This window comes from Oryctolagus cuniculus, chromosome 7 (genome assembly GCF_964237555.1).
Source record: "Oryctolagus cuniculus chromosome 7, mOryCun1.1, whole genome shotgun sequence".
NCBI classification, from domain to species: Eukaryota; Metazoa; Chordata; class Mammalia; order Lagomorpha; family Leporidae; genus Oryctolagus; species Oryctolagus cuniculus.
The window spans coordinates 71,146,009-71,171,567 of NC_091438.1; the positions used below are offsets into that span (position 1 = coordinate 71,146,009).

General features: G+C 37.8%; 1 protein-coding gene across 2 annotated transcripts in view; it reads right to left on the reverse strand.

Moving 5' to 3' along the window:
• PLPPR4 (phospholipid phosphatase related 4) overlaps nucleotides 1–25,559 on the reverse strand; it is a 52,807-nt gene that overhangs the window by 12,289 nt on the left and 14,959 nt on the right. For both annotated transcript variants that reach the window (XM_017346057.3, XM_002715841.5), the window contains exons 2-4: nucleotides 15,189–15,374; nucleotides 7,168–7,297; nucleotides 4,339–4,534 (exon numbers count right to left, since the gene is read on the reverse strand). In XM_017346057.3, coding sequence (XP_017201546.1) covers nucleotides 4,339–4,534; nucleotides 7,168–7,297; nucleotides 15,189–15,374 — 512 coding nt within the window. The remainder of the gene's footprint in view (nucleotides 1–4,338; nucleotides 4,535–7,167; nucleotides 7,298–15,188; nucleotides 15,375–25,559) is intronic.

Here is a 25,559-nt window from a genome sequence, read left to right on the forward strand (position 1 = left end):
AAAACTAGCAGGGGAAGAGAAATAATTAAAATTTAAAATTAGAGAAGAAATCAATAGAATTGAATTGAAAAAAAAAAAAACACGATGAAAGATCAGCAAAATGAAGAGATGGATGTTGAAAAAAAAATTGACATCCCATTGGCCCAACTAACTAAAAAAAGGAAAGAAAAGACCCCATTCAATAAAATCAGAGATGAAAAAGGGAATGTAACAACAGACACCACAGAAATAAAAAAGAGTTATCAGAAGACACTACACAGAGTTGTATGAAAACATATTGCGAAATTATCAGAACTGGATAGATTCCTGGACACATACAACCTACCTAAATTGAACCATGAAGACAGAAAACTGAAACAGACCCATAGCCGAGTCAGAAATTGAATCAGTAATGAAGGCCCTCCCAACAAAGAAAAGCCCAAGACAGTATGGATTCATTGCTGAATTCTACCAGACGTTTGAGGAACTAACTCCAGTTCTTCTCAAACTATTCAGAACAACACATCAGAAAGATCATCCACCCAGACCAAGTGGGATTTATCCCTAATATGCAGAGATGGTTCAACGTTCACAAATCAATCAATGTGATACACCACATTAACAAACTTCAGAAGAAAAACCACATGATTATCTCAATAGATGCAGAGAATGCATTTGATAGAATATAGCACCCTTTCATGATGAAAACTCTAAGCAAATTGGGTACAGGAGGAACATTTCTCATACAATCAAAGCAAGTTATGAAAAACTCACGGCCAGCATACTATTGAATGCAGAAAGTTGGAAGCATTTCCACTGAGATCTGTTACTAACAGGGATGCCCATCTCACCAATGCTATTCAATATAGTACTGGAAGTTTTAGCCAGAGCCATTAGGCAAGAAAAAAAATTAAAGGGATGCAAATTGGGAAGGCAGAAGTCAAACTATCCCTCTTTGCAGAGGATATGATTCTTTATTTAGGGGATCCAAAGAACTCTACTAAGAGACTATTGGAACTCATAGATTTTGGCTAGTAGCAAGACATAAAATCAATGCACAAAATCAACAGCCTTTGTAAACACAGGCAATGCCACGGCTGAGGAAGAACTGCTAAGATCAATCCCATTCACAATAGCTACAAAAATAATCAAATACCTTGGAATAAACTTAACCAAGGACATCAAAGATCTCTATGATGAAAATTACAAAATCTTAAAGAAAGAAATAGAAGAGGATACAAAAATGGAAAAATCTTCCATGCTCATGGATTGGAAGAATCAACATCATCAAAATGTGTATTCTCCAAAAGCAATTTATACATTCAATGCGATACCAATCAAGATATCAAAGACATTCTTCACAGATCTAGAAAAAAATGATGCCGAAATTCATATGGAGGCACAGGAGACCTCGAATAGCTAAAGCAATCTTGTACAACAAAAACAAAGCTGGAGGCATCACAATACCAGATTTCAGGACATACTACAGGACAGTTATAATCAAAACATCATGGTACTGGTACAGAAACAGATGGATAGACCAATGGAACAGAATAGAAACACCAGAAATCAATCCAAACATCTATAGCCAACTTATATTTGATCAAGGATCTAAAACCAATCCCTGGAGCAAGGACACTCTATTCAACAAATGGTGCTGGGAAAACTGGATTTCCACACGCAGAAGCATGAAGCAAGACCCCTACCTTTCACCTTACACAAAAATCCACCCAACACGGATTAAAGATCTAAGTGTACGACCAGACACCATCAAATTATTAGAGAACATCAGAGAAACCCAGCAAAATATAGGCACAGGCAAAGACATTTTGGAAAAGACCCCAGAGGCACAGGCAGTCAAAGCCAAAATTAACTATTGGGATTATATCAAATTAAGAAGTTTCTGTACTGCAAAAGAAACAGTCAGGAAAGTGAAGAGGCTGCTGACAGAATGGGAAAAAATATTTGCAAACTATGCAACAGATAAAGGATTAATAACCAGAATCTACAATGAGATCAAGAAACTCCACAACAACAAAACAAACAACACGCTTAAGAGATGGGCCAAGGACCTAAATAAACATTTTTCAAAAGAGGAAATCCAAATGGCCAACAGAGACGTGAAAAAATGTTCAGGATCACTAGACATAAGGGAAATGCAAATCAAAACCACAATGAGGTTTCACCTCACCCCAGTGAGAATGGCTCACATCCAGAAATGTACCAACAACAGATGTAGGCAAGGATTTGGGGAAAAATGGACACTAACTCACTGTTGGTGGGATTGCAAACTGGTAAAGCCATTACTGAAGTCAGTCTGGAGATTTTTCAGAAACCTGAATATAGCTCTACCACATGACCCAGCCATCCCATTTCTTGGAATTTACCCAAAGGTAATTAAATTGGCAAATAAAAGAGCTGTCTGTACCTCAGTGTTTATTGCAGCGTAATTCATAATAGCTAATACCTGGAATCAACCTAAATGTCCATCAACAGAAGAGTGGATAAAGAAATTATGAGATATGTACTCTATCGGATACTATACAGCAGTAAAAAGAGTGAAATCCAGTCATTTGCAACAAAATGGAGGAATCTGGAAAACATCATGCTGAGTGAATTAAGCCAGTCCCAAAGGGACAAATATCATATGTTCTCCCTGATCGCTGACAACTAACTCAGCACCTAAAACAAAAACTGTAGAAGTGAAATGGACACTATGAGAAATAATGACTTGATCAGCCCTTGTCTTGACTGTCAAGGAACAACTTACTATTTTATTCCTTTTGGTATTTTTTTGTTCCACTCGATACCATTGGTTGAATTCTTTAATTAACAAACAATTAATCTTAGGCATTTAGAATTAATTGAAAAGTGATCCCTGTTAAATATAAGAGTGGGAATAAGAGAGGGAGGAGATGTACAGTTCGGCACATGCTCACTCGGGCTTACCCTTAATGGTAGAGCTAGAAATATGCCAGGGGATTCCAGTTCAATTCCCTCAAGGTGGCACGCACCAATGCCATCTCACTAGTCAAAGTGATCAGTTTCAGTTCATAAATGACCATAATGATAGGATTAAGTGTCAAATGGTTCATAAACAAGACTAGTGTCTGCTGATAATGGCTAATGTAATTAAAAAGGAGAACGATCCAACATGGGAAGCGGGATACACAGCAGACTCATAGAATGGCAGATGTCCTAAACAGCACTCTAGCCTCAGAATCAGCCCTTTGGGCATTTGGATCTGGCTAAAAAGTCCATGAGAGTTTTGCAGGCATGGAAAGCCAAGACACTCTGGCAAAAAATGACCTAAATGAAAGATCTCTGTGGGTGAAATCCCAGAGGAAAAAAAGGGGCCATCAAAGAAGTACTTTTGGGCCGGCGCCGCGGCTCACTAGGCTAATCCTCCGCCTAGCGGCGCCGGCACACCGGGTTCTAGTCCCGGTCGGGGCGCCGGATTCTGTCCCGGTTGCCCCTCTTCCAGGCCAGCCCTCTGCTGTGGCCAGGGAGTGCAGTGGAGGATGGCCCAGGTGCTTGGGCCCTGCACCCCATGGGAGACCAGGAAAAGCACCTGGCTCCTGGCTCCTGCCATCGGATCAGCGCGGTGCGCCGGCCGCAGCGCGCCGGCCGCGGCGGCCATTGGAGGGTGAACCAACGGCAAAGGAAGACCTTTCTCTCTGTCTCTCTCTCTCACTGTCCACTCTGCCTGTCAAAAAAAAAAAGAAGTACTTTTGTCTGAAGGGAGGTGAGAACTTCCATTTTGATCATGGGCTTGTCTAAATAAGATTGGAGTTTGTGAAATCAAGAGGCTTCCATCACCTTGGCAGCTCATGACAAGAGCCTTGGGTGATTACTGACGACATATATAAGAATGTCAAATGTTAAATCAACAACAGGAGTCATTGTGCACCTACTCCCCATGTAGGATCTCTGTCCTTAATGTGTAGTACTATGTGAATTAACGGTAAAACTACTACTCAAACAGTACTCTATACTTTGTGTGTCTGTGTGGGTACAGTCTGTTGAAATCTTTACTTAGTATATACTAAGTTGATCTTCTGTATATAAAGATAATTGAAAATGAATCTTGATATGAATGGGATGGGAGAGGGAGTGGGGGATGGGGTGGTTGTCGGTGGGAGGCAGGTTATGGGGGGAAAAGCCGTTATAATCCGAAAGTTGTACTTTGGAAATTTATATTTATTAAATAAAAGTTGAAAAAAAAGAAATCACTGAATTGAAAAAAAATGAAATAAATCTACATCATTATGACTGAAAAAGGGTTGAATAAGATGATATACTCTAGCCATTACTGAATAGGGAAGACACTGGACATGTTTCTAGATTTCAGTTTCTAACCTGCCACTGTTGATCACTGTAAGGTCAGATCCAGAACAAATATCTTCCACAATGTAGGAATTCTCTTTGCAAGACACATTGAGAGAGGTATAGTTTGGCTTGCACACAGTCAGAAAGTATGGTGCCTGATATCCTGTGGACAGTTGTATTATATCTGTAATGAGAGCTGTAGAGCATAGTCCAAATACATGAACACCTACAAGCAAAATGAAAGAAATTGTTACCAAGTTGGTCGTTAATGCTGTAGCATCAGCATCAAAAACATTCATCACATGTTAACAGGACAACCCTAAAATTTGTTGTGATTAATTTCTTAAAGAGTTAATTTCAGGAAGACAATATAAAAATATCTCTGAATTTCCAAATATATATTTAAGACCAAAGAAAGGGCTATATCTGCAAAGTGGGAATGTGGGGCATATTTGGTTAAAAAGGGCCAGAGGCCAGCACTATGGCCTAGTGGGTATAGCTGCTATCTGCAGTGCCAGCATACCATATGGGTGCTGGTTTGAGTCTCAGCTGCTCCACTTCCAATCCAGCTCTCTGCTTTGGCCTGGGAAAGCAGTACAATATGGCCCAAGTCCTTGGGCCCTACACCCATGTGGGAGACCTGGAAGAAGGTCCAGGCTCCTGGCTTTGGATAGATGCAGCTTCAGCCATTGCGGCCAATTGGGGAGTGAACCAGCAAATGGAAGATCTCTCTCTCTCCCCCCCCCCCCCACTGCTCTGTAACTCTACCTTTCAAATAAATAAATAAATAAATCTAAAAAAAAAAAGAAAGAAGAAGGTCCAGTTCTTAACATGGTTAACCATTGATCACAATTGGTCAGATACCTTAAGGTGGCCAATTCCATGACTGGAGAGGAGTTAGTTGGAAATGGAGGAAAATTTCAAATGATTTAAAAATGCTTAACATGTTAAATTGTCAGAACTCTTTCTACCTTTGGCCTGCTGTCTAACTCTAGCCACACTTACTAGCTGTGGATGCTAATCAAAAGAAGAGGGCAGGCAAACCCTGTTATGGAATCAATGATTATATTTTGGTTACATGGCAACGGGATCCTGCCTGAATGTTTGCAACTAAAAGATCATGTTCTTACATAAGGAGATTTCAAGAAGCTCATGGAAAAAAATGGATCTAAAACTTTTGAAACTAATGCATAAGTTTTTCATAGTATGTACTTTCCATGAAATTGTGAAGCTCTATCTTTCCTCCTCATCCAAATTCTTTTTATTCTTTCCTGGAACAAGTGTTAGACCATAAAATCACAAACTCTGAGGTACACCAGTCCACAGAAACTCCATGTTTTTTTGCAGCTGCTTGCTTGGTCTGTCCTTGGAAATGCAGCTTTCTGCTCACATACACATAATCTAGACAATGTCCATACCTGTCATGCTGTTTTAACACCCTGGATTCATTCTCACTTGATAATCTGGACTATAATTCATTAGTTTCTCATAGAAATCATTATGAAAGGCAGCTGGGTAATTCTTCACTTGATTCCTCTAGACCAAGTGTAGGGGGAAACACATTACCCTGCTTTGGAGTCTCGTTCTCTGCTTATTGTCAGCTAATCACCACTCGGCCATTCCCTTCCCCAACACATCTGGGATCCAGGACATAGAAATTTTATTTCTACATTCTCATTCCTAGAGCATGGAAGGCCTTGGCAAAGAGTTCAAATGAGAGGAGAAACCCACCTGTTTTTTAGTTTGGAAAATGATAATCTCCAGGCCTACAGAAAGTGGGAATTGTTGGCAGCTGACTCTGAAGCATTGTTCCCTAGGCTGGAACAATTCATTTCTACAGTTTGGTGGCATTTCAGAGAGCGTGCATGTCCCTTATGTCCACAACATTGCGTTATATTAAGGAATATTTTCTACGAGATCAGCTAAATATCTATATTTTCATTTCCTTGCTTCAGTTTGTGATCTTAATATGGGGGTCTATTTTCATGCTTTCTTGATATGGTGCTAAAAATAATCACTGGAGCAGATTTTAGGGCATGATTTAGATCAGGTTTTTCCTTTTGTGGGAATTTTGTATATAATTATTTACTAGGTATTAAATGAAGGTACTTATTCTTTTGGGCTGACATGTCATAGATAAAAAATAACTCTATTCTGACTTATTTGAAATGAATATCAGGTGTTCAGATTGTTGCACTGTATAGTGGGTGACTAACTCAAAACCAGTAAATAAGTAAAATAACTTGTGATTCAAACAGCATTATAATATTCCTATGCTAGCCAAACAGAAGAAGGCTGTGAAACTGATTTAATCCAAATGCTTTTCAGGCAAGCTTATAGATTTTCTACAGATGTCATAAAAATTAGGGAGAGTGTGAGGGGCTATAGCCTTAGAAAAATAGCCACTACACAGTGCTGGCTGGTGACATTTGCATGTACAATAACTTCTGGGTAAAGACACTCCAGGACATTTGAAGTGGAATCATTGTTGTGCCTAAAGTAATTTCTAAAGCACTGTCCATTCGTATTGGCCTGCTGACCTTCATTTTTCATTTTAAAAAGCTGAACACAGATGTGGTAAAACCTTTTAAAGTAATGCTTTAACCAAAGCTAAGACAAAAACAAAAATACTGAAATACATAGCTTGTTCACTTTCAGAACAAGTACCATAACAAAATAACACATTGCAGATACAAAGCCCAAATTTTGGTATTTTTAATGTTTCTTGGGTTATGTAAAACTCATCATGTACCAAAATTGTACTTTTAAATTATAGCTTCAAACACTTGAAATCTGTAATTAAATAAAACATTTCTATTTAAAAAGACAATTCCTTTCTCTGTGGTTTCCCACACCCACCAACGAATCTGACGGCTCTTCTAAGGAAAGAGTTGAAGTTGCAGCCTCCAGCGTTAATGTTAGGCTCCAGTCCAACCCCGTTTCTTCTTTTGGACAGGCAACAGTAGAGAATTCCTTCCCCTACCATGATCTGCAAAGCAAAGGGCATTCAGGCAAAAGAGTGGGTGTACCTGTTATACCAATGGGTAAAAGGGAGAAAGGGAGTCACATATCATCTCAACACATTGCTAATTCAGCAAATATATTATTCTTAAAAGATTTAGAGGTGAAGATACATCATGAGTATCTGAATGAGCTGTGAGAAGTAAGCATTCAGGACACTCTAAACAGATTTTGTTGGATCTTCTGTACTCCTGCCTGCCTATCAAAGGTGTGAGAGCATCCTGGTGTTTCAATATGACTGTAGCACTCAGGCCTTTGGTCCTCTGTCCAACAACATCCAGTGACATCTAACTGATTAGTCACACAGTGACTGCTTCTGCCTTAGCTCTTACAGTCTTAGCATTTCATTCCTAAACCTGTGAAACTAAGATGACTGGGAGGGTGTCAAAAAACAAGCACCAAAGTTAAGATCAAGAACCCTTTCTAGAAGATTAGGTCCCTAAAACACTTTGGTACTGAGTATAAGGATCATTCCATAGAAAGCATGCATGAAGGTGTAAATTTGCTATCTAGAGTGTATCTATACAATTAAAATTTCTATGAGAATGGAGACATGTTTTACATTGTCTATTACGGTTTCTACTACCTACAAAGTGAGTCCTCGAAATGTAGCTACTGCAAATGAGGGGCTGGATTTTAAATTTTATTTCACTACATTATATGAATTTTTTCATTAAATTATATTTAAAAAGATATTCTGTGTCTAGCTAGTGGCTATCTTTTTTGAGAATGCAGATCACAGAGAATTTGGGCAAGCAGGGTGGTATTTCTTAGAGACAAGGTATTGAGACAGTGTATTCACAATGGGCACAGAACGATACTGTGATTATCAGGATTGTCTCAGTTATGGAACAATAAACTTTGCTGTGGGATTTTTGGACAAATGGGGTAAGTGAAGTTAACACTGTTCAGGCATCATTTGCTTCAAGAGTTTTTCCTTCAATTCTTTTAGTGCACTCTAAACTGAATTGTGTCCACTTCATGTGGCTCTTTTAAAAATCTCCCATTCACCCCTCTATAGCAGCTTCATTGAAGTGAACTTTCATTTTTCATTTGATGGAGTCTCACTAGGCTAGGACTATCTCGAAAGAAGAAGTATTTCTTATTTACCTTTTTTCCTCTCACATTAATGACACGATTTATCCTTCACATGTGAGAAAATATTCTACTATTTGCATAAATTCTCTGACTAGCACAATGCCTGGCATTGTGAGATTAATGTCTGTGAACATGTGGAATTCATGTTTGCTAAATACCCTGGGTCTTGGAGTTATTATTTGTAAGGTGGCCATCATTCTGTAAAACACAAGCATGATTTGAATTTATGACTTATTTATGTAAAAACTTTTCAAGTATTTCAGATTATTGAACCTAAAAGGTTGTTGTGAAATTATATCATGATTGACAAAAATGTTTGAAATTGAGAAAAGTAAGGTTACATGATATCTAACAGTTACTCAGATACCAGTGGCCGTGTCACCATATATATTATAACCATAATGAGGACTGAAATAGCCTCTGAGTTCTCACTACTAATGTGACATTTATTTTATGAAATGTTTAAAATTGTAGTGTTTTGCATAATAACGGCAAGCCTTTGGCATTCTTCTTAGAATGTCCAAATTTTTATTTAGTTCTTAGGTAATGTGGTGTATGTACAACAATAGAGAATCTTAATTTATATAAAAATTAAAGAACTGGTTCTCTTAGTGGAACTCTGCCAATAGCTATACATGTGGATAACTTATGCAGGAGAAAGTCCTTCAAAATGCATTAGTAAAGAAATAATCAAAGGAATTTATTCCAAATCAGTGAACATGGAGTTAACCATTTACACTTCTTTTAAAATATCATCTTACATTAGCACTTCAAGTTAGACATGGAAATGCAATAGGTCCTATGCCCTGTATAGATAGATGGGACACAACATGTCACTCACACTGCACAATGTAATAGCTATTTCAAATTTTCAAAAAAATTAACCACTTACTACAAAGTACATCGTTGTGCAACTATAAGAGATTTATTTCATTTTTACTTATTCAATAACAGTTCTATTTTTCTCTTTTAATTTATTTGTATAAGAATTCACTTTTTCCCATGAATAATAAATTATGTAATAATTTATTTGTACAGTTCTCTTAGAGAAATGTGTCTTACAATACAACTTAATAGTCATTATCTCAAATGACATTCACATTTATGGAGTTTCATTTGATTTGTTTAACATGCTTAAAACTCGTATGTTAAGAGCATGTCAACACTATTTGGCTTGATTATGTAATATGGATAGAGGTTTCTTCTCAGTATTTTGACATCACCCAACTGTCCCTTTCACTAAGGGACGTGTTAATTTTCTCCTTATACTTCTATTCATTTAATATTGGTCTGTATGTCATTGCATGAATTTTCAAAATGATTCAATTGGGCTTAAAGACCAAATTCTCCTCAGAGTAAGGGAGAATGCCTCTTGACGTGTTTCCAGATCTTCTGTTTATCTCTGCCTTCTGAATGGCACACACATTGAGGAGCCAAGATTTAAGTTTTGACAACAAAATTATTTGTTGCTTTTGTCATTTGAAAACAGAAAATAGTTTGTGACAAGTGTTTTTTACAATACTCTTTTTTTGTTATACCCAAGCCTGAGAAAAACCAATACAAGTTTTTTGTTGTATCAAATATTATTGGCAGATTTAGGGAACAATTTCTTTGCTGACTCTGTTTTTGGGGATAAGTCAAGGGAAAATATGTTGCTTCTTATCACATGGCCACTGGCCTTGGAACAGTCACCATATGGAGAACTCAGAATCCAAAATATCTCCTTTGTAATACAAAGCAGAACAACAGAAGCATTGTAATATTTCTCATAGTGTTTTCAATGTTTAAACATTCAGTGAATGTCTTTTGGAAGTTCTAACAGGTTTAATATTCTACATTTTGGTTGTACAGTCTCCTAAAGCTAAGACTAACTTCTGGGAATGACAATTAAATTCCAATAGAAATCTCCTATAAAATTAGATGCAGTCACCTTTTAACAATATATAATAACAATTTTATTTCCAGGGAAGGAAAAATTACATATTTTTTCTATTTATGTAGACTTCATGAAGATTTATGATAAATCCAGATATTCTGTGTTGTTTTCTCTGAGGAATAATCTCAGAAGACCTAAACAAAATGCTTATTTTATATATTCTAAAATAAAGGAAAATTAGATATTAAGAAAGAAATTTCCAATGTAAGGACAATTTTAGAGAAACAAGAATACATATTTCATAGACATGAAAAGCATTTTTACAGTTTCACAGACAATAAAAAATCTCTCAAAGCATTAAAAACATGTAAAAAAAAAAAGTGCAAAATGTTTTGTATTTAAGTGCCGGCCTAAGTATCAGAGGATCTTCCATTTGTTCATGTGAAGGTCCTTTTATAGACTGTTGCTGCTATGGGCTTTTCCTCCATGAGAATGGACAGGTGAAACCCGTCTCCTCAGGCAATCTGCCCTAAAACCACTTCCAAACAAAGGACTCCTTCTACTTCTCTACCATCTTTAGCACCGCACATTGGGAATAGGTTTATGCAACCATAAAACCAACAACAACAAAGTGTCATGCATGAAAGTCAGAGACTAGAATCTGATATTTTCACTTTGGGAAAGTGGTAAAAGGAGTTAGAGCAGTGATTTACATAGTAAGATTAGAGCTGGAGTTATGATCCTTGAGAAGGATGACCACAGACCCTACAGAATCAATGTTGAAAAAAATCTGCTTGGGGAGAAGGCCTTAGAATCACAGAGAAAAATAAAATTAGAATGAAGTCTAGCGATATGGTGTGTGTTTGGAGAGAAAGGTGGGAAAACCAACATTTGGTATCAGCAAAATCAAGATGTGTCTCACTATCAAGGTGTTTGTCCCAAACCTAAGAAGGCAATATGATAGCAAAGAATTGCTGACATTGAAGTACCCTGCAGCTGTAAGAGGTAGGGGAGAAATTAGGGGTCCAGGGTACACATTGTTTCTTAATTTGCTTCACTTCCCATTAGAAGGCATGCAGAAGGTATAGAGACTCTACAAATAATGCAGAATTGAGTGGGGCCGCTGTGGAAGGAGTTGGCATGAGCTCCGCAGGCAAGTTTGGTGGAAGGTAGCCTTGTTGGATTTCTGTCTTTCCTTTCTTAGGGCTCAAGGAAGAGAGCTTCAATTCTGATTCTCCCAGAAAGCGTCCCCAAACTGCAAATTAGAATTTATTTTTGAAAGACAGGGAGTCAATAGAAGCAAGAACTCAGAGATGAAGCTAAGGTCATTGTCCCCAGGATATCTAACAGTGTCAGCAAAGGAACAACATGAGATAAATGGTGCTGACAGGGAGTGTCACAATTAGAATTGCTTTCGTAAGAGCTTGATAAGATACTCTAGGGAAGAAAGAGTTCTGGATATATAAAAAGCAAATTATTTAAATGATTGTACATCAACTCAGTCTTCTCAGAAAAATCATGAACATTTATGAAGTGTTTTATTTAAAATGCATCACTTACGATAAATTTTGGCACTTTATGACAACTAAAAAAAATGCTTTCCTGTGTGATAGATTTTTTAAAGATCTATTTATGAGTCTGGTGTTGTGGCATAGCAGGCTAAGCCTCTGCTTACACCACTGGCATCCCATATGAACACCAGTTCAAGACCTGGCTGCTCCACTTCCAATCCAGCTCCCTGCTAATGCACCTGAGAAATCAGCGGAAGATGGCCAAAGTGACTGGGCCCCTGCACCCACAGAGAAAACCCAAAAGAAGCTCCTGGCTCCTGGCTTTGGACTGGCCAAGGCCCTGTAGTTACAGCCATTTAGGGAGTGAACCAGCAGATGAAAGAGCTTTCTCCTCTCTTCCTCCTCCTTCTTCTCTCTTTCTCTCCCTGCTCTGTAATTCTGCCTTTTATAAAAAAGAGATTTATTTATTTATTTATTTATTTGAAAGTCAGAGTTGAGAGAGAGAGAGAGAGACAGAGACAGAGAGATGGAGAGATCTTCTATCCACTAGTTTGTTCCCCAGAGTGCCACCGGGAAACTGGAAACCAGGAGTTTCATCCAGGTCTCCCATGTGGGTAACAAGGGCCGAAACAATTGCACCATCTTCTGCTGCTTTTTCCATAGCATTATCAGGGAGTTGGATCAGAAGTGGAGCAGCTGGGACATGGACCAGTGTCCACATGGATTGCTGGTGTTGCAGGCAATGGCTTTACCTGCTATACAGCAATGCTAGCACCTGATGTGATAGATTCAAAGCTTATACAAAAATACTGCAAAAAGTTTGTGGAGAAGCAGACTTAAACAGCACAATTACTATAGAAAAAGTATTTTAAACTCCAAATTATTTTTCACAATATGCTTTTTTCATGAACCCTTTGAAGACCCTTTATATTCTTTATGCTTTGGTCAAATGTTTTTGTTTTAGAAAATGACAGAAAAATGCTGTTACTCTGAACAATACTAATGTTTTATTAGTCTCAGAGTCACAGCTATTTCCAAGTATATCATTTGTTGTTTTAATTACTTGAATAATGCAGTTCAAATAATTCATTACTTTACAGTCACTTGACATATTCTAAATATGGTAAAGTTTGTGGAAAGTTAAGTTTCAATTTTATTTTCTAATAATATTTTATGAGATTTATTCATGGTATAAATAGCGTGTTGATATTTAATATTGGGAAAATTTTATAAAAGTTCATACCAATGTAAAAGTATAGGGTTTATTTATTTATTTTTTATTTTTTATTTTTTGACAGGCAGAGTGGACAGTGAGAGAGAGACAGAGAGAAAGGTCCTCCAATGGCTGGCGTGGCTGGCGCGCTGCGGCCGGCGTACCACACTGATCCGAAGGCAGGAGCCAGGTGCTTATTCTGGTCTCCCATGGGGTGCAGGGCCCAAGCACTTGGGCCATCCTCCACTGCACTCCCTGGCCACAGCAGAGAGCTGGCCTGGAAGAGGGGCAACCGGGACAGAATCCGGTGCTCTGACCGGGACTAGAACTCAGTGTGCCGGCGCCGCAGGTGGAGGATTAGCCTATTGAGCCACGGCATGGGCAAAGTATAAGGTTTAGAAACTCCTGAGTTTGGCCCCTGCCCAGGTCCAGTCTTTGCAGGAAGGCATTTGGAGAGTGAAGCAGAGGATGGGACCTTTTTGTCTATGTCTCTTTCTTTCTTTCTCTGTGAAATAATTTTTTAAAAATAAAATTTAAAAAAGTTAGAACTGTTGAAGTATTAAATATGAATAGGTCAATTTATTAGAGTATCTTGCAAAAACTCCATTTAAATAAAGTTTTCCATTTAAGAACCGCATCCTCTGACATTCACAAACATACTAAAAGCAAAGCAAGTGTTCCTACTGGTAGAAATGAATAGTATTACTTTCTTTTTTGACAGGCAGAGTGGACAGTGAGAGAGAGAGAGACAGAGAGAAAGGTCTTCCTTTGCGGTTGGTTCACCCTCCAATGGATGCTGCGGCCAGGTACTTATCCTGGTCTCCCATGGGGTGCAGGGCCCAAGCACCTGGGCCATCCTCCACTGCACTCCCTGGCCACAGCAGAGAGCTGGCCTGGAAGAGGGGCAACCGGACAGAATCCGGCACCCCGACCGGGACTAGAACCTGGTGTGCCGGCACCGCAAGGTGGAGGATTAGCCTAGTGAGCCGCGGCGCCAGCTAGTATTATTTTTGAAACATGGTCTTGGCCGGCACCGTGGCTCACTAGACTAATCCTCCACATGTGGTATCGGCACCCCGGGGTTCTAGTCCCAGTTGGGGTGCTGGGTACTAGTCCTGGTTGTTCCTCTTCCAGTCCAGCTCTCTGCTGTGGCCTGGGAGGGCAGCGGAGGATGGCCCAAGTACTTGGGTCCCTGCACCCACATGGGAGACCGGGAAGAAGTACCTGACTTCTGGCTTCGGATTGGTGTAGCGCCGGCCATAGCGGCCACTAGGGGAGTGAACCAATGGAAGGAAGACCTTTCTCTCTGTCTCTCTCTCACTGTCTATAACTCTGTCTCCCTCTCTCTCACTGTCTAACTCTGCCTGGCAAAAAAGAAAAAGAAAAAGAAAAAGAAACATGGTCTTGTCCTTTAGGGAATATTCTGGTGGCATAAGACATTGTGGAACTGCTTGTGTAATCTTATTTAGAAATGGATATATCTAAAATTGTGCTATTCAACAATGTGATTAACATGGAGGAAAAAACTAGGTTTTTAATTCAGTTCTAGTAGATTTGGGCATTTCTTTGCATGCATATTTTAAAGTGAAAATGCCTATTTTGCATCTAAAGCATATTATTTGTGTGTCTGTGTATGTGGCTGTATGCTAGCAATGCTACTTTTGAGTTTTTTATAATTACTGCTACTTAGTGCTCATAATCAATAAGAAATGCTGATTAAAAGATGCTGATATATAAAAAAACTGCAAATGTTATAACAATGTAGTTTTGAGAAGTCCATTGGCTATAGAATTGTTTTCCCACTAATTTTCCAGACTTCAGATACCAAATGAGCACAAGAAAAAAAATTTAAGTAGGAAGTGTATCACAAATGACATGTTAACCATTCTGAAAGAATTGTGCAGTTACAAAATTTTTCATAGTGATTTATGAAAGTTAACATTAGGAATCCATCATTTTTGAAATCAAATAAGCTTTAACTTTTAATGGCAATAATTTGTTACTATTTCCAAATAATGTTCCTAAAGTCTCTTTAAGACATGGTCTTCATGGTCCAACACTTAGAATTGATGTTTGATTTGTTTTTCACCCACTTATTACATAAACATGTTATGTTTCGTTTTGTGGGATTGACAAGTGCTATGTAGAGGGACATTCTTACCGTAATTGCTGGTCCAGCAAAAGCCAAGCTAAGCAACATGAGGAATGGAATTGCCTCCTGGGTTGGCTCAATGTATGGCATGCTGAGACTCCGGTCATAGCAGCTAAATCCAGAATGCACAGGTTTGAAGACATCCGTGAGTTCAAGGAAGTACAGGCTAACCACCGATGATGCCAATATAGGTAACTGAGAAGGAGGGACATAAAAGATCAATGGTTTCTTACATACAGGACATCCAAATAATCAGTATATTGTAAAATACAAAACTGGTGAGGTCATATGGCTTTCTTGACACCTCAAAGATGCTTTTTCACTGCTATTACTACTACCACTACTACTACTACTACTGCTACTGTGACCTTGGAAATGTTTCTCTTAATCTCAGTTTTCCTATGTGTGAAATAGGTATATTGAAAGTATCTGTCATCACTGGAAAGTTGAAAGTTTTAAATGAGGTTACTGCAAGAAAACCTCAACACTGGAACAAAAAGCGGATTATAAGTGTTAGTGCTATTGTTAGTCTTTTAATTAGCAAAAATAATATACCCATAAACTGTTAGCTTTTTCATAAAGCCTTACATGATAATCTCTTCTAGGAGTTGTCTCCTCACTCTTAATTCCCTAGCACATTGCTCTTTGTTTTACACATTGCTCTTTGTTGTAGATATCTACTGTAGTAAATAGTTAGATTTTACTTACTTCCCAGACTAAAATTTTACTTATTCCTATTTTTCCACTCATACTATACATCATAGGGGAAGTCATTGTGGTACAGCTGGTTGTCACTGTATGGGACCCCTGTATCCTCTACCAGAATGCTTGGTTTGGGTCCCAGCTCCTTCACTCCCAATTCAGCTTCTTGCCAATATGCTTGGGAGGTAGGAATGAAGGCCGACTACTTGCATTTCTGTTATACAAGTGGGAAGCCTGAATGGAGTTCCTGGTTCCTGGCTTTGACTTGGCCCAACACTGTTGTGGATATCTGGGACATGAAGTAGCAGATGTAAGATATCTCTCTGTCTCTCTCTCTCTGTTGCTCTAACTTTCAATTAGATGAAAAGAAATAAATCTTTAAAAAATATATAACATAGTGACTATTGAATCCATATGCATATTGTATAAAGTTCTATCAAAAGCACAATTAATTAAAATATATTTAACTACAAAATAATTTTGATATCTGTACATATTTGTTTCATGATATACAAAGCCCATCAACATTTTAAAGACCACTTGTGGTTTGTGTGTGTAAACATCATCTGAAAGATAATAATTCCTGTCACTAATGTTGTACATGTTAGTCCTTACAGACATTAGCCTTATTGAAACTGATAATACATTCTCAGTTACTTCACTTATCCATCCATGTATTAATGTCTTCTATACTTTTATAGAAGCATATTTCAGTCCCACTGTAGGTGGAAATGCAAACTAATAAAGCCACTATGGAAGTCAGTTTGGAGATTCCTCAGAAACCTGAATATAGCCCTACCATATGACCCAGCCATCCCACTCCTTGGAATTTACCCAAAGGAGAAATTAAATTGGCAAAAAAAAAAAAAAAAGAGCTGTCTGCAACTCAATGTTTATTGCAGCTCAACTCACAAAACCTAAGACATGGAATCAACCTAAGTGCCCAACAACAGAAGACTGGATAAAGAAATTAGGGGATATGTACTCTATAGAATACTATACAGCCAGCGCCGCAGCTCAATAGGCTAATCCTCCACCTGCAGCGCCAGCACTCCAGGTTCCAGTCCCGGTCAGGGCGCCAGATTCTGTCCTGGTTGCCCCTCTTCCAGGCCAGCTCTCTGCTGTGGCCCGGGAGTGCAGTGGAGGATGGCCCAAGTCCTTGGGCCCTGCAGCTGCCTGGGAGACCAGGAGAAGCACCTGGCTCCTGGCTTCAGATCAGCATGGTGTGCCGGCCGCGGCAGCCATTGGAGGGTGAACCAACGGCAAAAGGAAGACCTTTCTCCTTTCTCTCCGTCTTTCTCTCTCACTGTCCACTCTGCCTGTCCAAAAAAAAAAAAAAAAAAAAAAAAAGAATACTATACAGCAGTAAAAAAAAAAAAAAGGAAATCCGGTCATTTGCAACAAAATGGAGGAATCTGGAAAACATCATGCTGAGTGAAAGTGAATTAAGCCAGTCCCAAAGGGACAAATATCATATGTTCTCCCTGATTGCTGACAACTAACTGAGCACCTAAAAGGAAACCTGTTGAAGTGAAATGGACACTATGAGAAACAATGACTTGATCAGCCCTTGTCCTGGCTGTCGAGGAACAACTTACTATTTTATTCCTTTTAGTATTTTTTTTTTCTACTTAATACCATTGGTTGAATTCTTTAATTAACACACAATTATTCTTAGATGTTTAAATTTAACTGAAAAGTGATCCCTGTTAAATATAAGAGTGGGAATAAGAGAGGGAGGAGATGTACCATTCAGCACATGATCAATCAGACTTACCCCCCCTAATGGTAGAGTTAGAAATGTGCCAGGGGATTCCAATTCAATCCCATCAAGGTGGCATGTACCAATGCCATCTCACTAGTCCAAGTGATCAATTTCTGTTCATAATTGACCATAATGATAGGATTAAGTGTCAAAGGGATCACATAAACAAGACTAGTTCTGCTAATACTAACTGATAGAATTAAAAAGGAGAGAATGATCCAACATGGAAGCAGGATACACAGCAGACTCATAGAATGGCAGATGTCCTAAACAGCACTCTGGCCTCAGAATCAGCCCTTTAGTCATTCAGATATGGCTAAAAAGCCCATGAAGAGTTTCTCAGGCATGGAAAGCCAAGACACTCTGGAAAAAAACAAAAAAGCCTAAATGAAAGATCTCTGTGAGTGAGATCCAAGAGGAAAGAATGGGCAATCAAAGAAGGAGGTACCTTTCTCTGAAGGGAGGAGAGAACTTCCACTTTGACTATGACCTTGTGTAAATAAGATGGGAGTTGGCAAACTCAAGAGGCTTCCATCGCCTTGGCAGCTCATGACAAGAGCCTTGGGTGATTACAGACGCCATAAATAAGAGTGTCAATTGTTAAGTCAACAACAGGAGTCATTGTGCACCTACTCCCCATGTATGATCTCTGCCTTAATGTGTTGTACTATGTGAACTAACGGTAAAACTACTACTCAAACAGTATTTTACACTTTGTGTGTTTGTGTGGGTGCAGTATGTTGAAATCTTTACTTAGTATATACTAAGTTGATCTTCTGTATATAAAGATAATTGAAAATGAATCTTGATATGAATGGGATGGGAAAAGTATTGGGAGATGGGATGGTTGCAGGTGGGAAGGAGGTTATGGGGGGAAAAGCTGTTATAATCCAAAAGTTGTACTTTGGAAATTTATATTTATTAAATAAAAGTTAAAAATAGAAAAAAATTCTTCCTTTTTAATGTTTGTTTCTATCTTTTTTTTTAAAAAAAGCAGACATTGCTTTAAAAATCAATTCTGATGATTAAAAGGAGTTTTTGAAAAAATTATTCAGAAAATAAGTAACTTTATATATTGTTTTCTTATGTTGGATTTTATTACTCCAGTGTTGTAAATTAAATGACAATATCTATTTTTAACATAATTGCTTTCAAAGATACCTTTCATCTTTTGAATTACTTAATAACATAAAACTTTTGGAGTATAAGAAATTTAAAAGATGTGCTAATTTGGGCACATGTATAGAATCGATATACACATAGTAACACTACACAGACTTATTTGGATTGGATTTAAAGTAAAATTTTGAACATGAGATTTTAAAAAGTCTTTAAAGACAGGCACTGGAAATTGTTTTCTCTAGTTATGATGTAAACAAGAATGCATCAATACAGGGGAGGGAAATAAATTACCTGAAGATTAGGAAATGGGTTGTTAAAAAGAAAGGTTTGATTCCCATATTATTAATATTTGCTAAAGAACTAGTGAGGGAAAATAATAAATCAATTTTTAAAAAAAGTAAATTATAACTCTTTTAGAGGACAGGAGTAAAAAGAAACATCTCAAAAAAATCACATTTGCTAGATACTATTGATTTTTCTGATGCCAATTTAAAAAAAAGAAATCTATACTATGTATCCATTTTAGCATGGTAATAACAGGAAAAAGCTTTACTTCTTTCTTTACTTTGTTGTGAGCTTTTGTAGTTGTTGCTGGGGCAGGAACAAAGCTATTTCTCTTTTATTTTCAAAGTCTATGACTTCAGAATTTACCTCAAAGATAATCTGGTTGTTCTTGTCTTTGGCCATTTCACTTCTGAAAGCTCCATGTTGATTATTTTCCTTTATACTATTGTTCATTTAACAATGATAAGATATAAGAATCTTCAAAAACTTTGTGGAAAATGGAATTAAGAGAAAAAATTACCTTGGTTTGGAAAATAAATGCTTGAAATCCATGCATATGAGGAGTCATCAAAAAGTTCGTGAAAGTGTGTGATTAGAAAGAATTATGCATGGGTTAAAGAACTTTTCGGAACCAAAATAATATCATTCTTTTTAAGCATTTTTTTATTTTATTTTATTTATTTGACAGGCAGAGTGGACAGTGAGAGAGACAGAGAGAAAGGTCTTCCTTTTGCCGTTGGTTCACCCTCCAATGGCTGCCGCGGCCTGCGCGCTGCGGTGGGCACACTGCATTGATCCGAAGGCAGGAGCCTCCTGGTCTTCCAGGCGGGTGCAGGGCCCAAGCACTTGGGCCATCCTCCACTGCACTCCCTGGCCACAGCAGAGAGCTGGCCTGGAAGAGGGGCAACCAGGACAGAATCCGGCGCCCCGACCGGGACTAGAACCCGGTGTGCTGGCACCGCAGGTGGAGGATTAGCCTAGTGAGCCGCGGCGCTGGCCTTAAGCATTTTTATGAGCTTGTAATACTTTTACAGCTTTACCAAGCACAGTACAGTATTTCAATAGATGCATACATTGTAAACTGACCAAATCAGGCAAGCTGTATCCCTTCCTTCATATTTGGAGCCTATCAACTCCTCTCTTTGCTTCTTTATATAGTATATGATTCATTAATATGAATTGTAGTTACCCTATTATGTTGTGGAATACTAGTGAACAGAAAGAACTATTCATATAGAAAGCAGATAAAAAGTATGATCACATGGGAGAAAAAAAAAAAAGATTCAGTCAAAGAGGTAGACTTGGGACCAAAGATCACAGAGAATTGACATCCTTGGTAGAAGTTAAGATTGGAGAATTTTGCAGGATTTAAGCAGAAGTACAATATGATATTAATAAATACATTGTAGAAAAATTGGACGATTGGAGCAATTATAGTGGGTTGGATTATTGCATGTTGGAAGCAGAAGCAGGGTGAAAATTTGGAAGACTCTCTAAAACTCAACAAATATTTATTGAATGTCTAGTAGTTGTTAAGTACTTTTCTATGAGTTAGCAATCAACAGTAAACCAGAGAAAATCTTTTTTGCTCATGGATCTTACATTCTAGAAGATGCATGAAGTGTCACATGAAGGAAATCAGACAAGATAAGAGATGACTTTTAACAGGGAATTAAGGTGAAGAGTACTTGACACATTCTGGATATGGTTTTGGAGATAGAAATGATAGGGCTCATAATGGGTTGATCACCGAAGAAGAGAAAACAGTAAAGGTTTATTTCAAGGATAGAGGTTTGAGCAGTTTTTCAATTTGCTGGGAAGGAAAAAGCTAGGAGAAGCCTGGATAGGAAGAATGCAAGGTTTTGTTTTAGAAGTATTGAAGTCAAAGATGTCTCATAGTTATTAAACTGTAACTGTCAAGAAGAGATTAAGATGTTGGTCTAGAACTGAAAACAGAGTCCAGATTTGGATGTTTGAAGCTACAAGTCATTGGTGCAGGATAATTTAAACAGCCACAGTCCCAATTTTTGCAAGCAACACTTGCACAAGAGATGGTAACATATGCAGATTAGCTACAATAAACCTTAAAATATGGATTTTAAAAATACAGTAACATGTGTAGTGTCCTTAAAAGAAAGAATAGGACAAGTTGAGTCTGTAATGTTATTCAAAGTCTAGAAATCGAAGCTAGTTTTCATGCATAAAAGGATGCAGCTTATATGATAGCTAGGTGCACAAATTAAAACAGGCAGTGTGATTGATAGAAACCAATGTGGCCTGAGAATCAAGAGAATCTGCTTTTCTCTTCCTCTACTCTGCTACTCTCCAGGATTTAGGCAAATCACTTAATTTTTCTTGGTCTCATTCATTATTAGTGAAATGAGGACTACTGCCATCAAATTCTAAAATTCTACTTGTGCTACCATGCCTGAAGAAACATTTCTCAATTATGTCATACTGCCACTGTCCTTTGTAAAGGAAGGTTTTTCTGTTTCTATTATTTTCACAATTTATTTCATTCTCCAAAGTGTTTCCAGGCGAATTTTCTTAGAATTCACATCTGATAGTGCATTTAATTGGCCCTGCTAATAACAAAATGGAGTATAAATTTTTCACAATGAGGTTAGAGGATTATCATAATATGTTCTCATTCTGTCTTTCTTGTTTAATTTACTTTATAGCTACTGTCAACTCTCCCAATCCATAAATGTAGCCCATGTTCTGTTTATACTTAGATCCCCAAAATGGGTTCTTGTTTCCACTTTACATTGGTTATATTTTCACATGTGTTACCTATAAAAAATTGTCCTTATCCTTTCAGGTTGAGATCACATAGGTTGTTGTCCCTGAAACATTTCCAATGCTGTCCATTCAGAACTGAAAACCCTGCGTCTCCTATTTCACACTTACTTTAAAGAAGGATCTCTGTCTGTCTTTGGTGGAAGTTTTCTTGGATAATACCAGCTGTGAAATCTTTGCAACTCACATAATGCTTTAAATGTTTTAAATGTCCAGTAAACGTTCTCTGAATTTAATTGAAAGAAATCTGCAAGCTACTAGTAAATGAACTAAGAACCTAGAAAATTTACATAGTATATCTTCAAAACTTAAGTGCCCAATATTGAGCTTAACTTAATAGGTTGTTACTCTCCATACTTACCTTGTAGTATCTATTTGTATCACCGCTTACAGATGAAAACATTTTGGTAATGATAGGTTACATAAATTGTGTAACAGTCACAAAACAGGTAAGTAGTAACAGCCAGATTCAGGAGCTGAAGTCCAGGAACCATGCTCTAAACTGCTTCACCCATGGGTCTCAACCTGATTTCTCCCTCTACACTGATAGCTACAGTGCAATGACTGCAATCCTAAGTGGGAACAGGGTGTTGAGGAGATAACCACAGTCTGAAGAAGGCCATCCTCATCAAAATTGGAAAACAGGAAGTCAAATTACTCATGTTTGCAGATGACATGATGCTCTGCATGGAAAAACCTAAAGACTCAACCAACAAGCTGTTAGAAGTGATAAACTGATTTTGTGAAGTTTCAGGTTACAAAATAAGCTTCTTTATACACTAATGATGAGCTCACTGAAAGAGAATTCTCATTCAAAATAGCCACAAAAATAAAATATTTAGGAATAAAGTTAACCAAGGAACTGCAAAATCTCTACATTGAAAATTATCAAACATTGATGAAATAAACCAACAAGGACACACAACAAAATGGAAAGATATTCCTTCCTCATAGATGGAAGAATCAATATCATTAAAATGTCTATACAACCTAAAGTGATCTATAGATTCAATGCAATCTCTATCAAAACATCAGTGGCATTCTTTACAGAACTAGAAAAAAAATCATAAAATACACAGGGAACCACAAAAGACCCAGACTAGCCACAGTAATCCCAAGCAAAAAATATCAAGCTGGAGGCATCACAATACCTGACTCCAAAACATAATACAAAGCTATAGTAAATAAAATAGCATTGTAGTGGCATAAAACCAACACATAGATCAATGGAATAGAATAGAAAACCCAGAAATTAATCCAAATGATTTTTGACATAAGTGCTCAGAGGATATATTGGAGATTATCAAATGTGCTGCTAAAACAGGATGCATATATGTAGAAGAATGAAATTAGATCCATACTTCTTACCATATATAAAAGTCAACCCAAGATGGATAAAAGGCTTAAATTTAAGACCTGAAGTTGTAGGAAGAAAATATGGGGCAAACAATCCAAGAAATTGGTTTAAGGGATTATTTCTTGGACAAGACAAATAGAGCACAGACACCTAATACCCAGAATACTTCAGAAACTCAAAAACTTGAACAAAAAACAACCAATCCAGTTTAAAAATGTGCAAAGGACATCAGTAAACAATTCCAAAAAGAAGAAATACTAAAGGTCAACTAATACATGAAAAAAAAATGTTCTACATGGCTAGCAATCAGGGAAGTGCTACTCAAAACCACAGTGAGATTTCAGCTCACCCCTGTCGGAAGAGCTAAAATCCAATCCAAAATATAGAGAGTAGCAAATGCTGGCAAGGATGTGGAGAAAAGGGAACACTTACACATAGTTGGTGGGAATGTCAATTAGTAAAGCCCCTGGGAAAACAGTTTGGAGATTTCCTAAAAATTACAAGTAGTCTTGCCATATAATCAGTAATCCAATTACCAGATATGTACCCCAAAGATGTTAACATACTGTAGCAAAGAAAAACCTGCAACACCATGTTTATCACACCATTGTTTACAATAGCCAAAATATGGAATTACCAAAGTGTCCATCATCAAGTGAATGGATAAAGAAAATGTGGTATATATACACAATTGAATATTATTCAGCTATAAAAAATGAAATTCTACTATTTGCATCAAAATGGACACAATTGGAGGATATCTTGTGAAGTGCAATAAATTAGATATAGCTAAATACTGCATTTTACCCTTACATATGGGAGCCAAAATTTAAAAAAAAGAAAAGAAAAAGAAATCAAAACCATAAAAAGGAAACAAATGCCTGTGTGTATCAGCATTTCTGCAAATATGGTTTCATAAAACTTCATATTATACCTTTATCAAATCAATGGTTAAGAATGATATTCTATCATAGTTTATGCATGATTAAAGTTACTGTATGTGGGAGAAATGGTCAGTTTCCTGTTTAATAATTGCTTATATTCCTTGCCTACAGTCACACTAAACTAGGGTCTTTTTGCTTTTTACTTGTTAAACCTCTTATTTGATAATGCATTGTCATTTTTCTGTAATGTAAATTTAAAATATGTTATCTCAAAAACTTAATAAAGTAAACACAGACAGGGGGAGAAAGGAAGGTTGGGAGAGACAGAGAGCAGGAGCAGGGGAGGGAATATAATTATCTTAAAATTGTATCTACAAATTATTTTGAATCTGTTAAAAACTGGTTAAAAAAAATTTTTTTTGACAGGCAGAGTGGACAGTGAGAGAGAGAGAGAGACAGAGAGAAAGGTCTTCCTTTGCCGTTGGTTCACCCTCCAATGGCCGCCGCGGCCGGCGCGCTGTGGCCGGCGCACCGCGCTGATCCAATGGCAGGAGCCAGGAGCCAAGTGCTTTTCCTGGTCTCCCATGGGGTGCAGGGCCCAAGCACCTGGGCCATCCTCCACTGCACTCCGGGGCCACAGCAGAGAGCTGGCCTGGAAGAGGGGCAACCGGGACAGAATCCAGCACCCCGACCGGGACTAGAACCCGGTGTGCCGGCGCCGCTAGGCGGAGGATTAGCCTATTGAGCCGCGGCGCCGGCCAAAACTGGTTAAAATTTTAAAAATAAAAAATAAAAGTTCAGGACATGGAAACAAAACTAAACTAAAATAACAAATGCCTTAAATTGTATTGTGCAAGCAGGACTTTGTAAAGTATATGAAAAACAGAAGGAGAGAGAGAGAGAGAGAGAGAGAGAGAGAGAGAGAGAGAAAGCAATAGGCCATGCTGGTGCTCTTAACTTTTACACACTTCATCTACTGACTTCTTCATCATCACCTTATTACCTGTTAAAAGAAAGACTGAGACTAATTAAATTTTACAATATACTTCATGAAAAGACATTCTAGAACCAATCAGCATTCAAGAAGAAGCATGATTCAGAATATCCTATCCCAGCAAATGTACAGGTTAAATTTATAGCCAGAGAAAAGGAAGTGATACACTGAAACTATGATTGGCTACAACCAGCATTTGACTTGCATGGTCGTGTTTTGGTAACTTTCAGTATACAACTGGCTGAAGCTCATCTGTTGTGACTGACAGAGACTATTGCTTGATTGTGGAGGATATATTCTTAGGTTACAAGTTGTATACACATCAGGCTAAGGTACAGTCCACCATATTCAGAGGCCACTTTTGGTCAAGTTTATTATTCAAGAAAGATGGTTGGTTTATGTCAATTTTATTTGGTTCAACATACACAAACATGAAAACTAGTTCCTTAGTTCAAATCTAAGATCTCTCTTT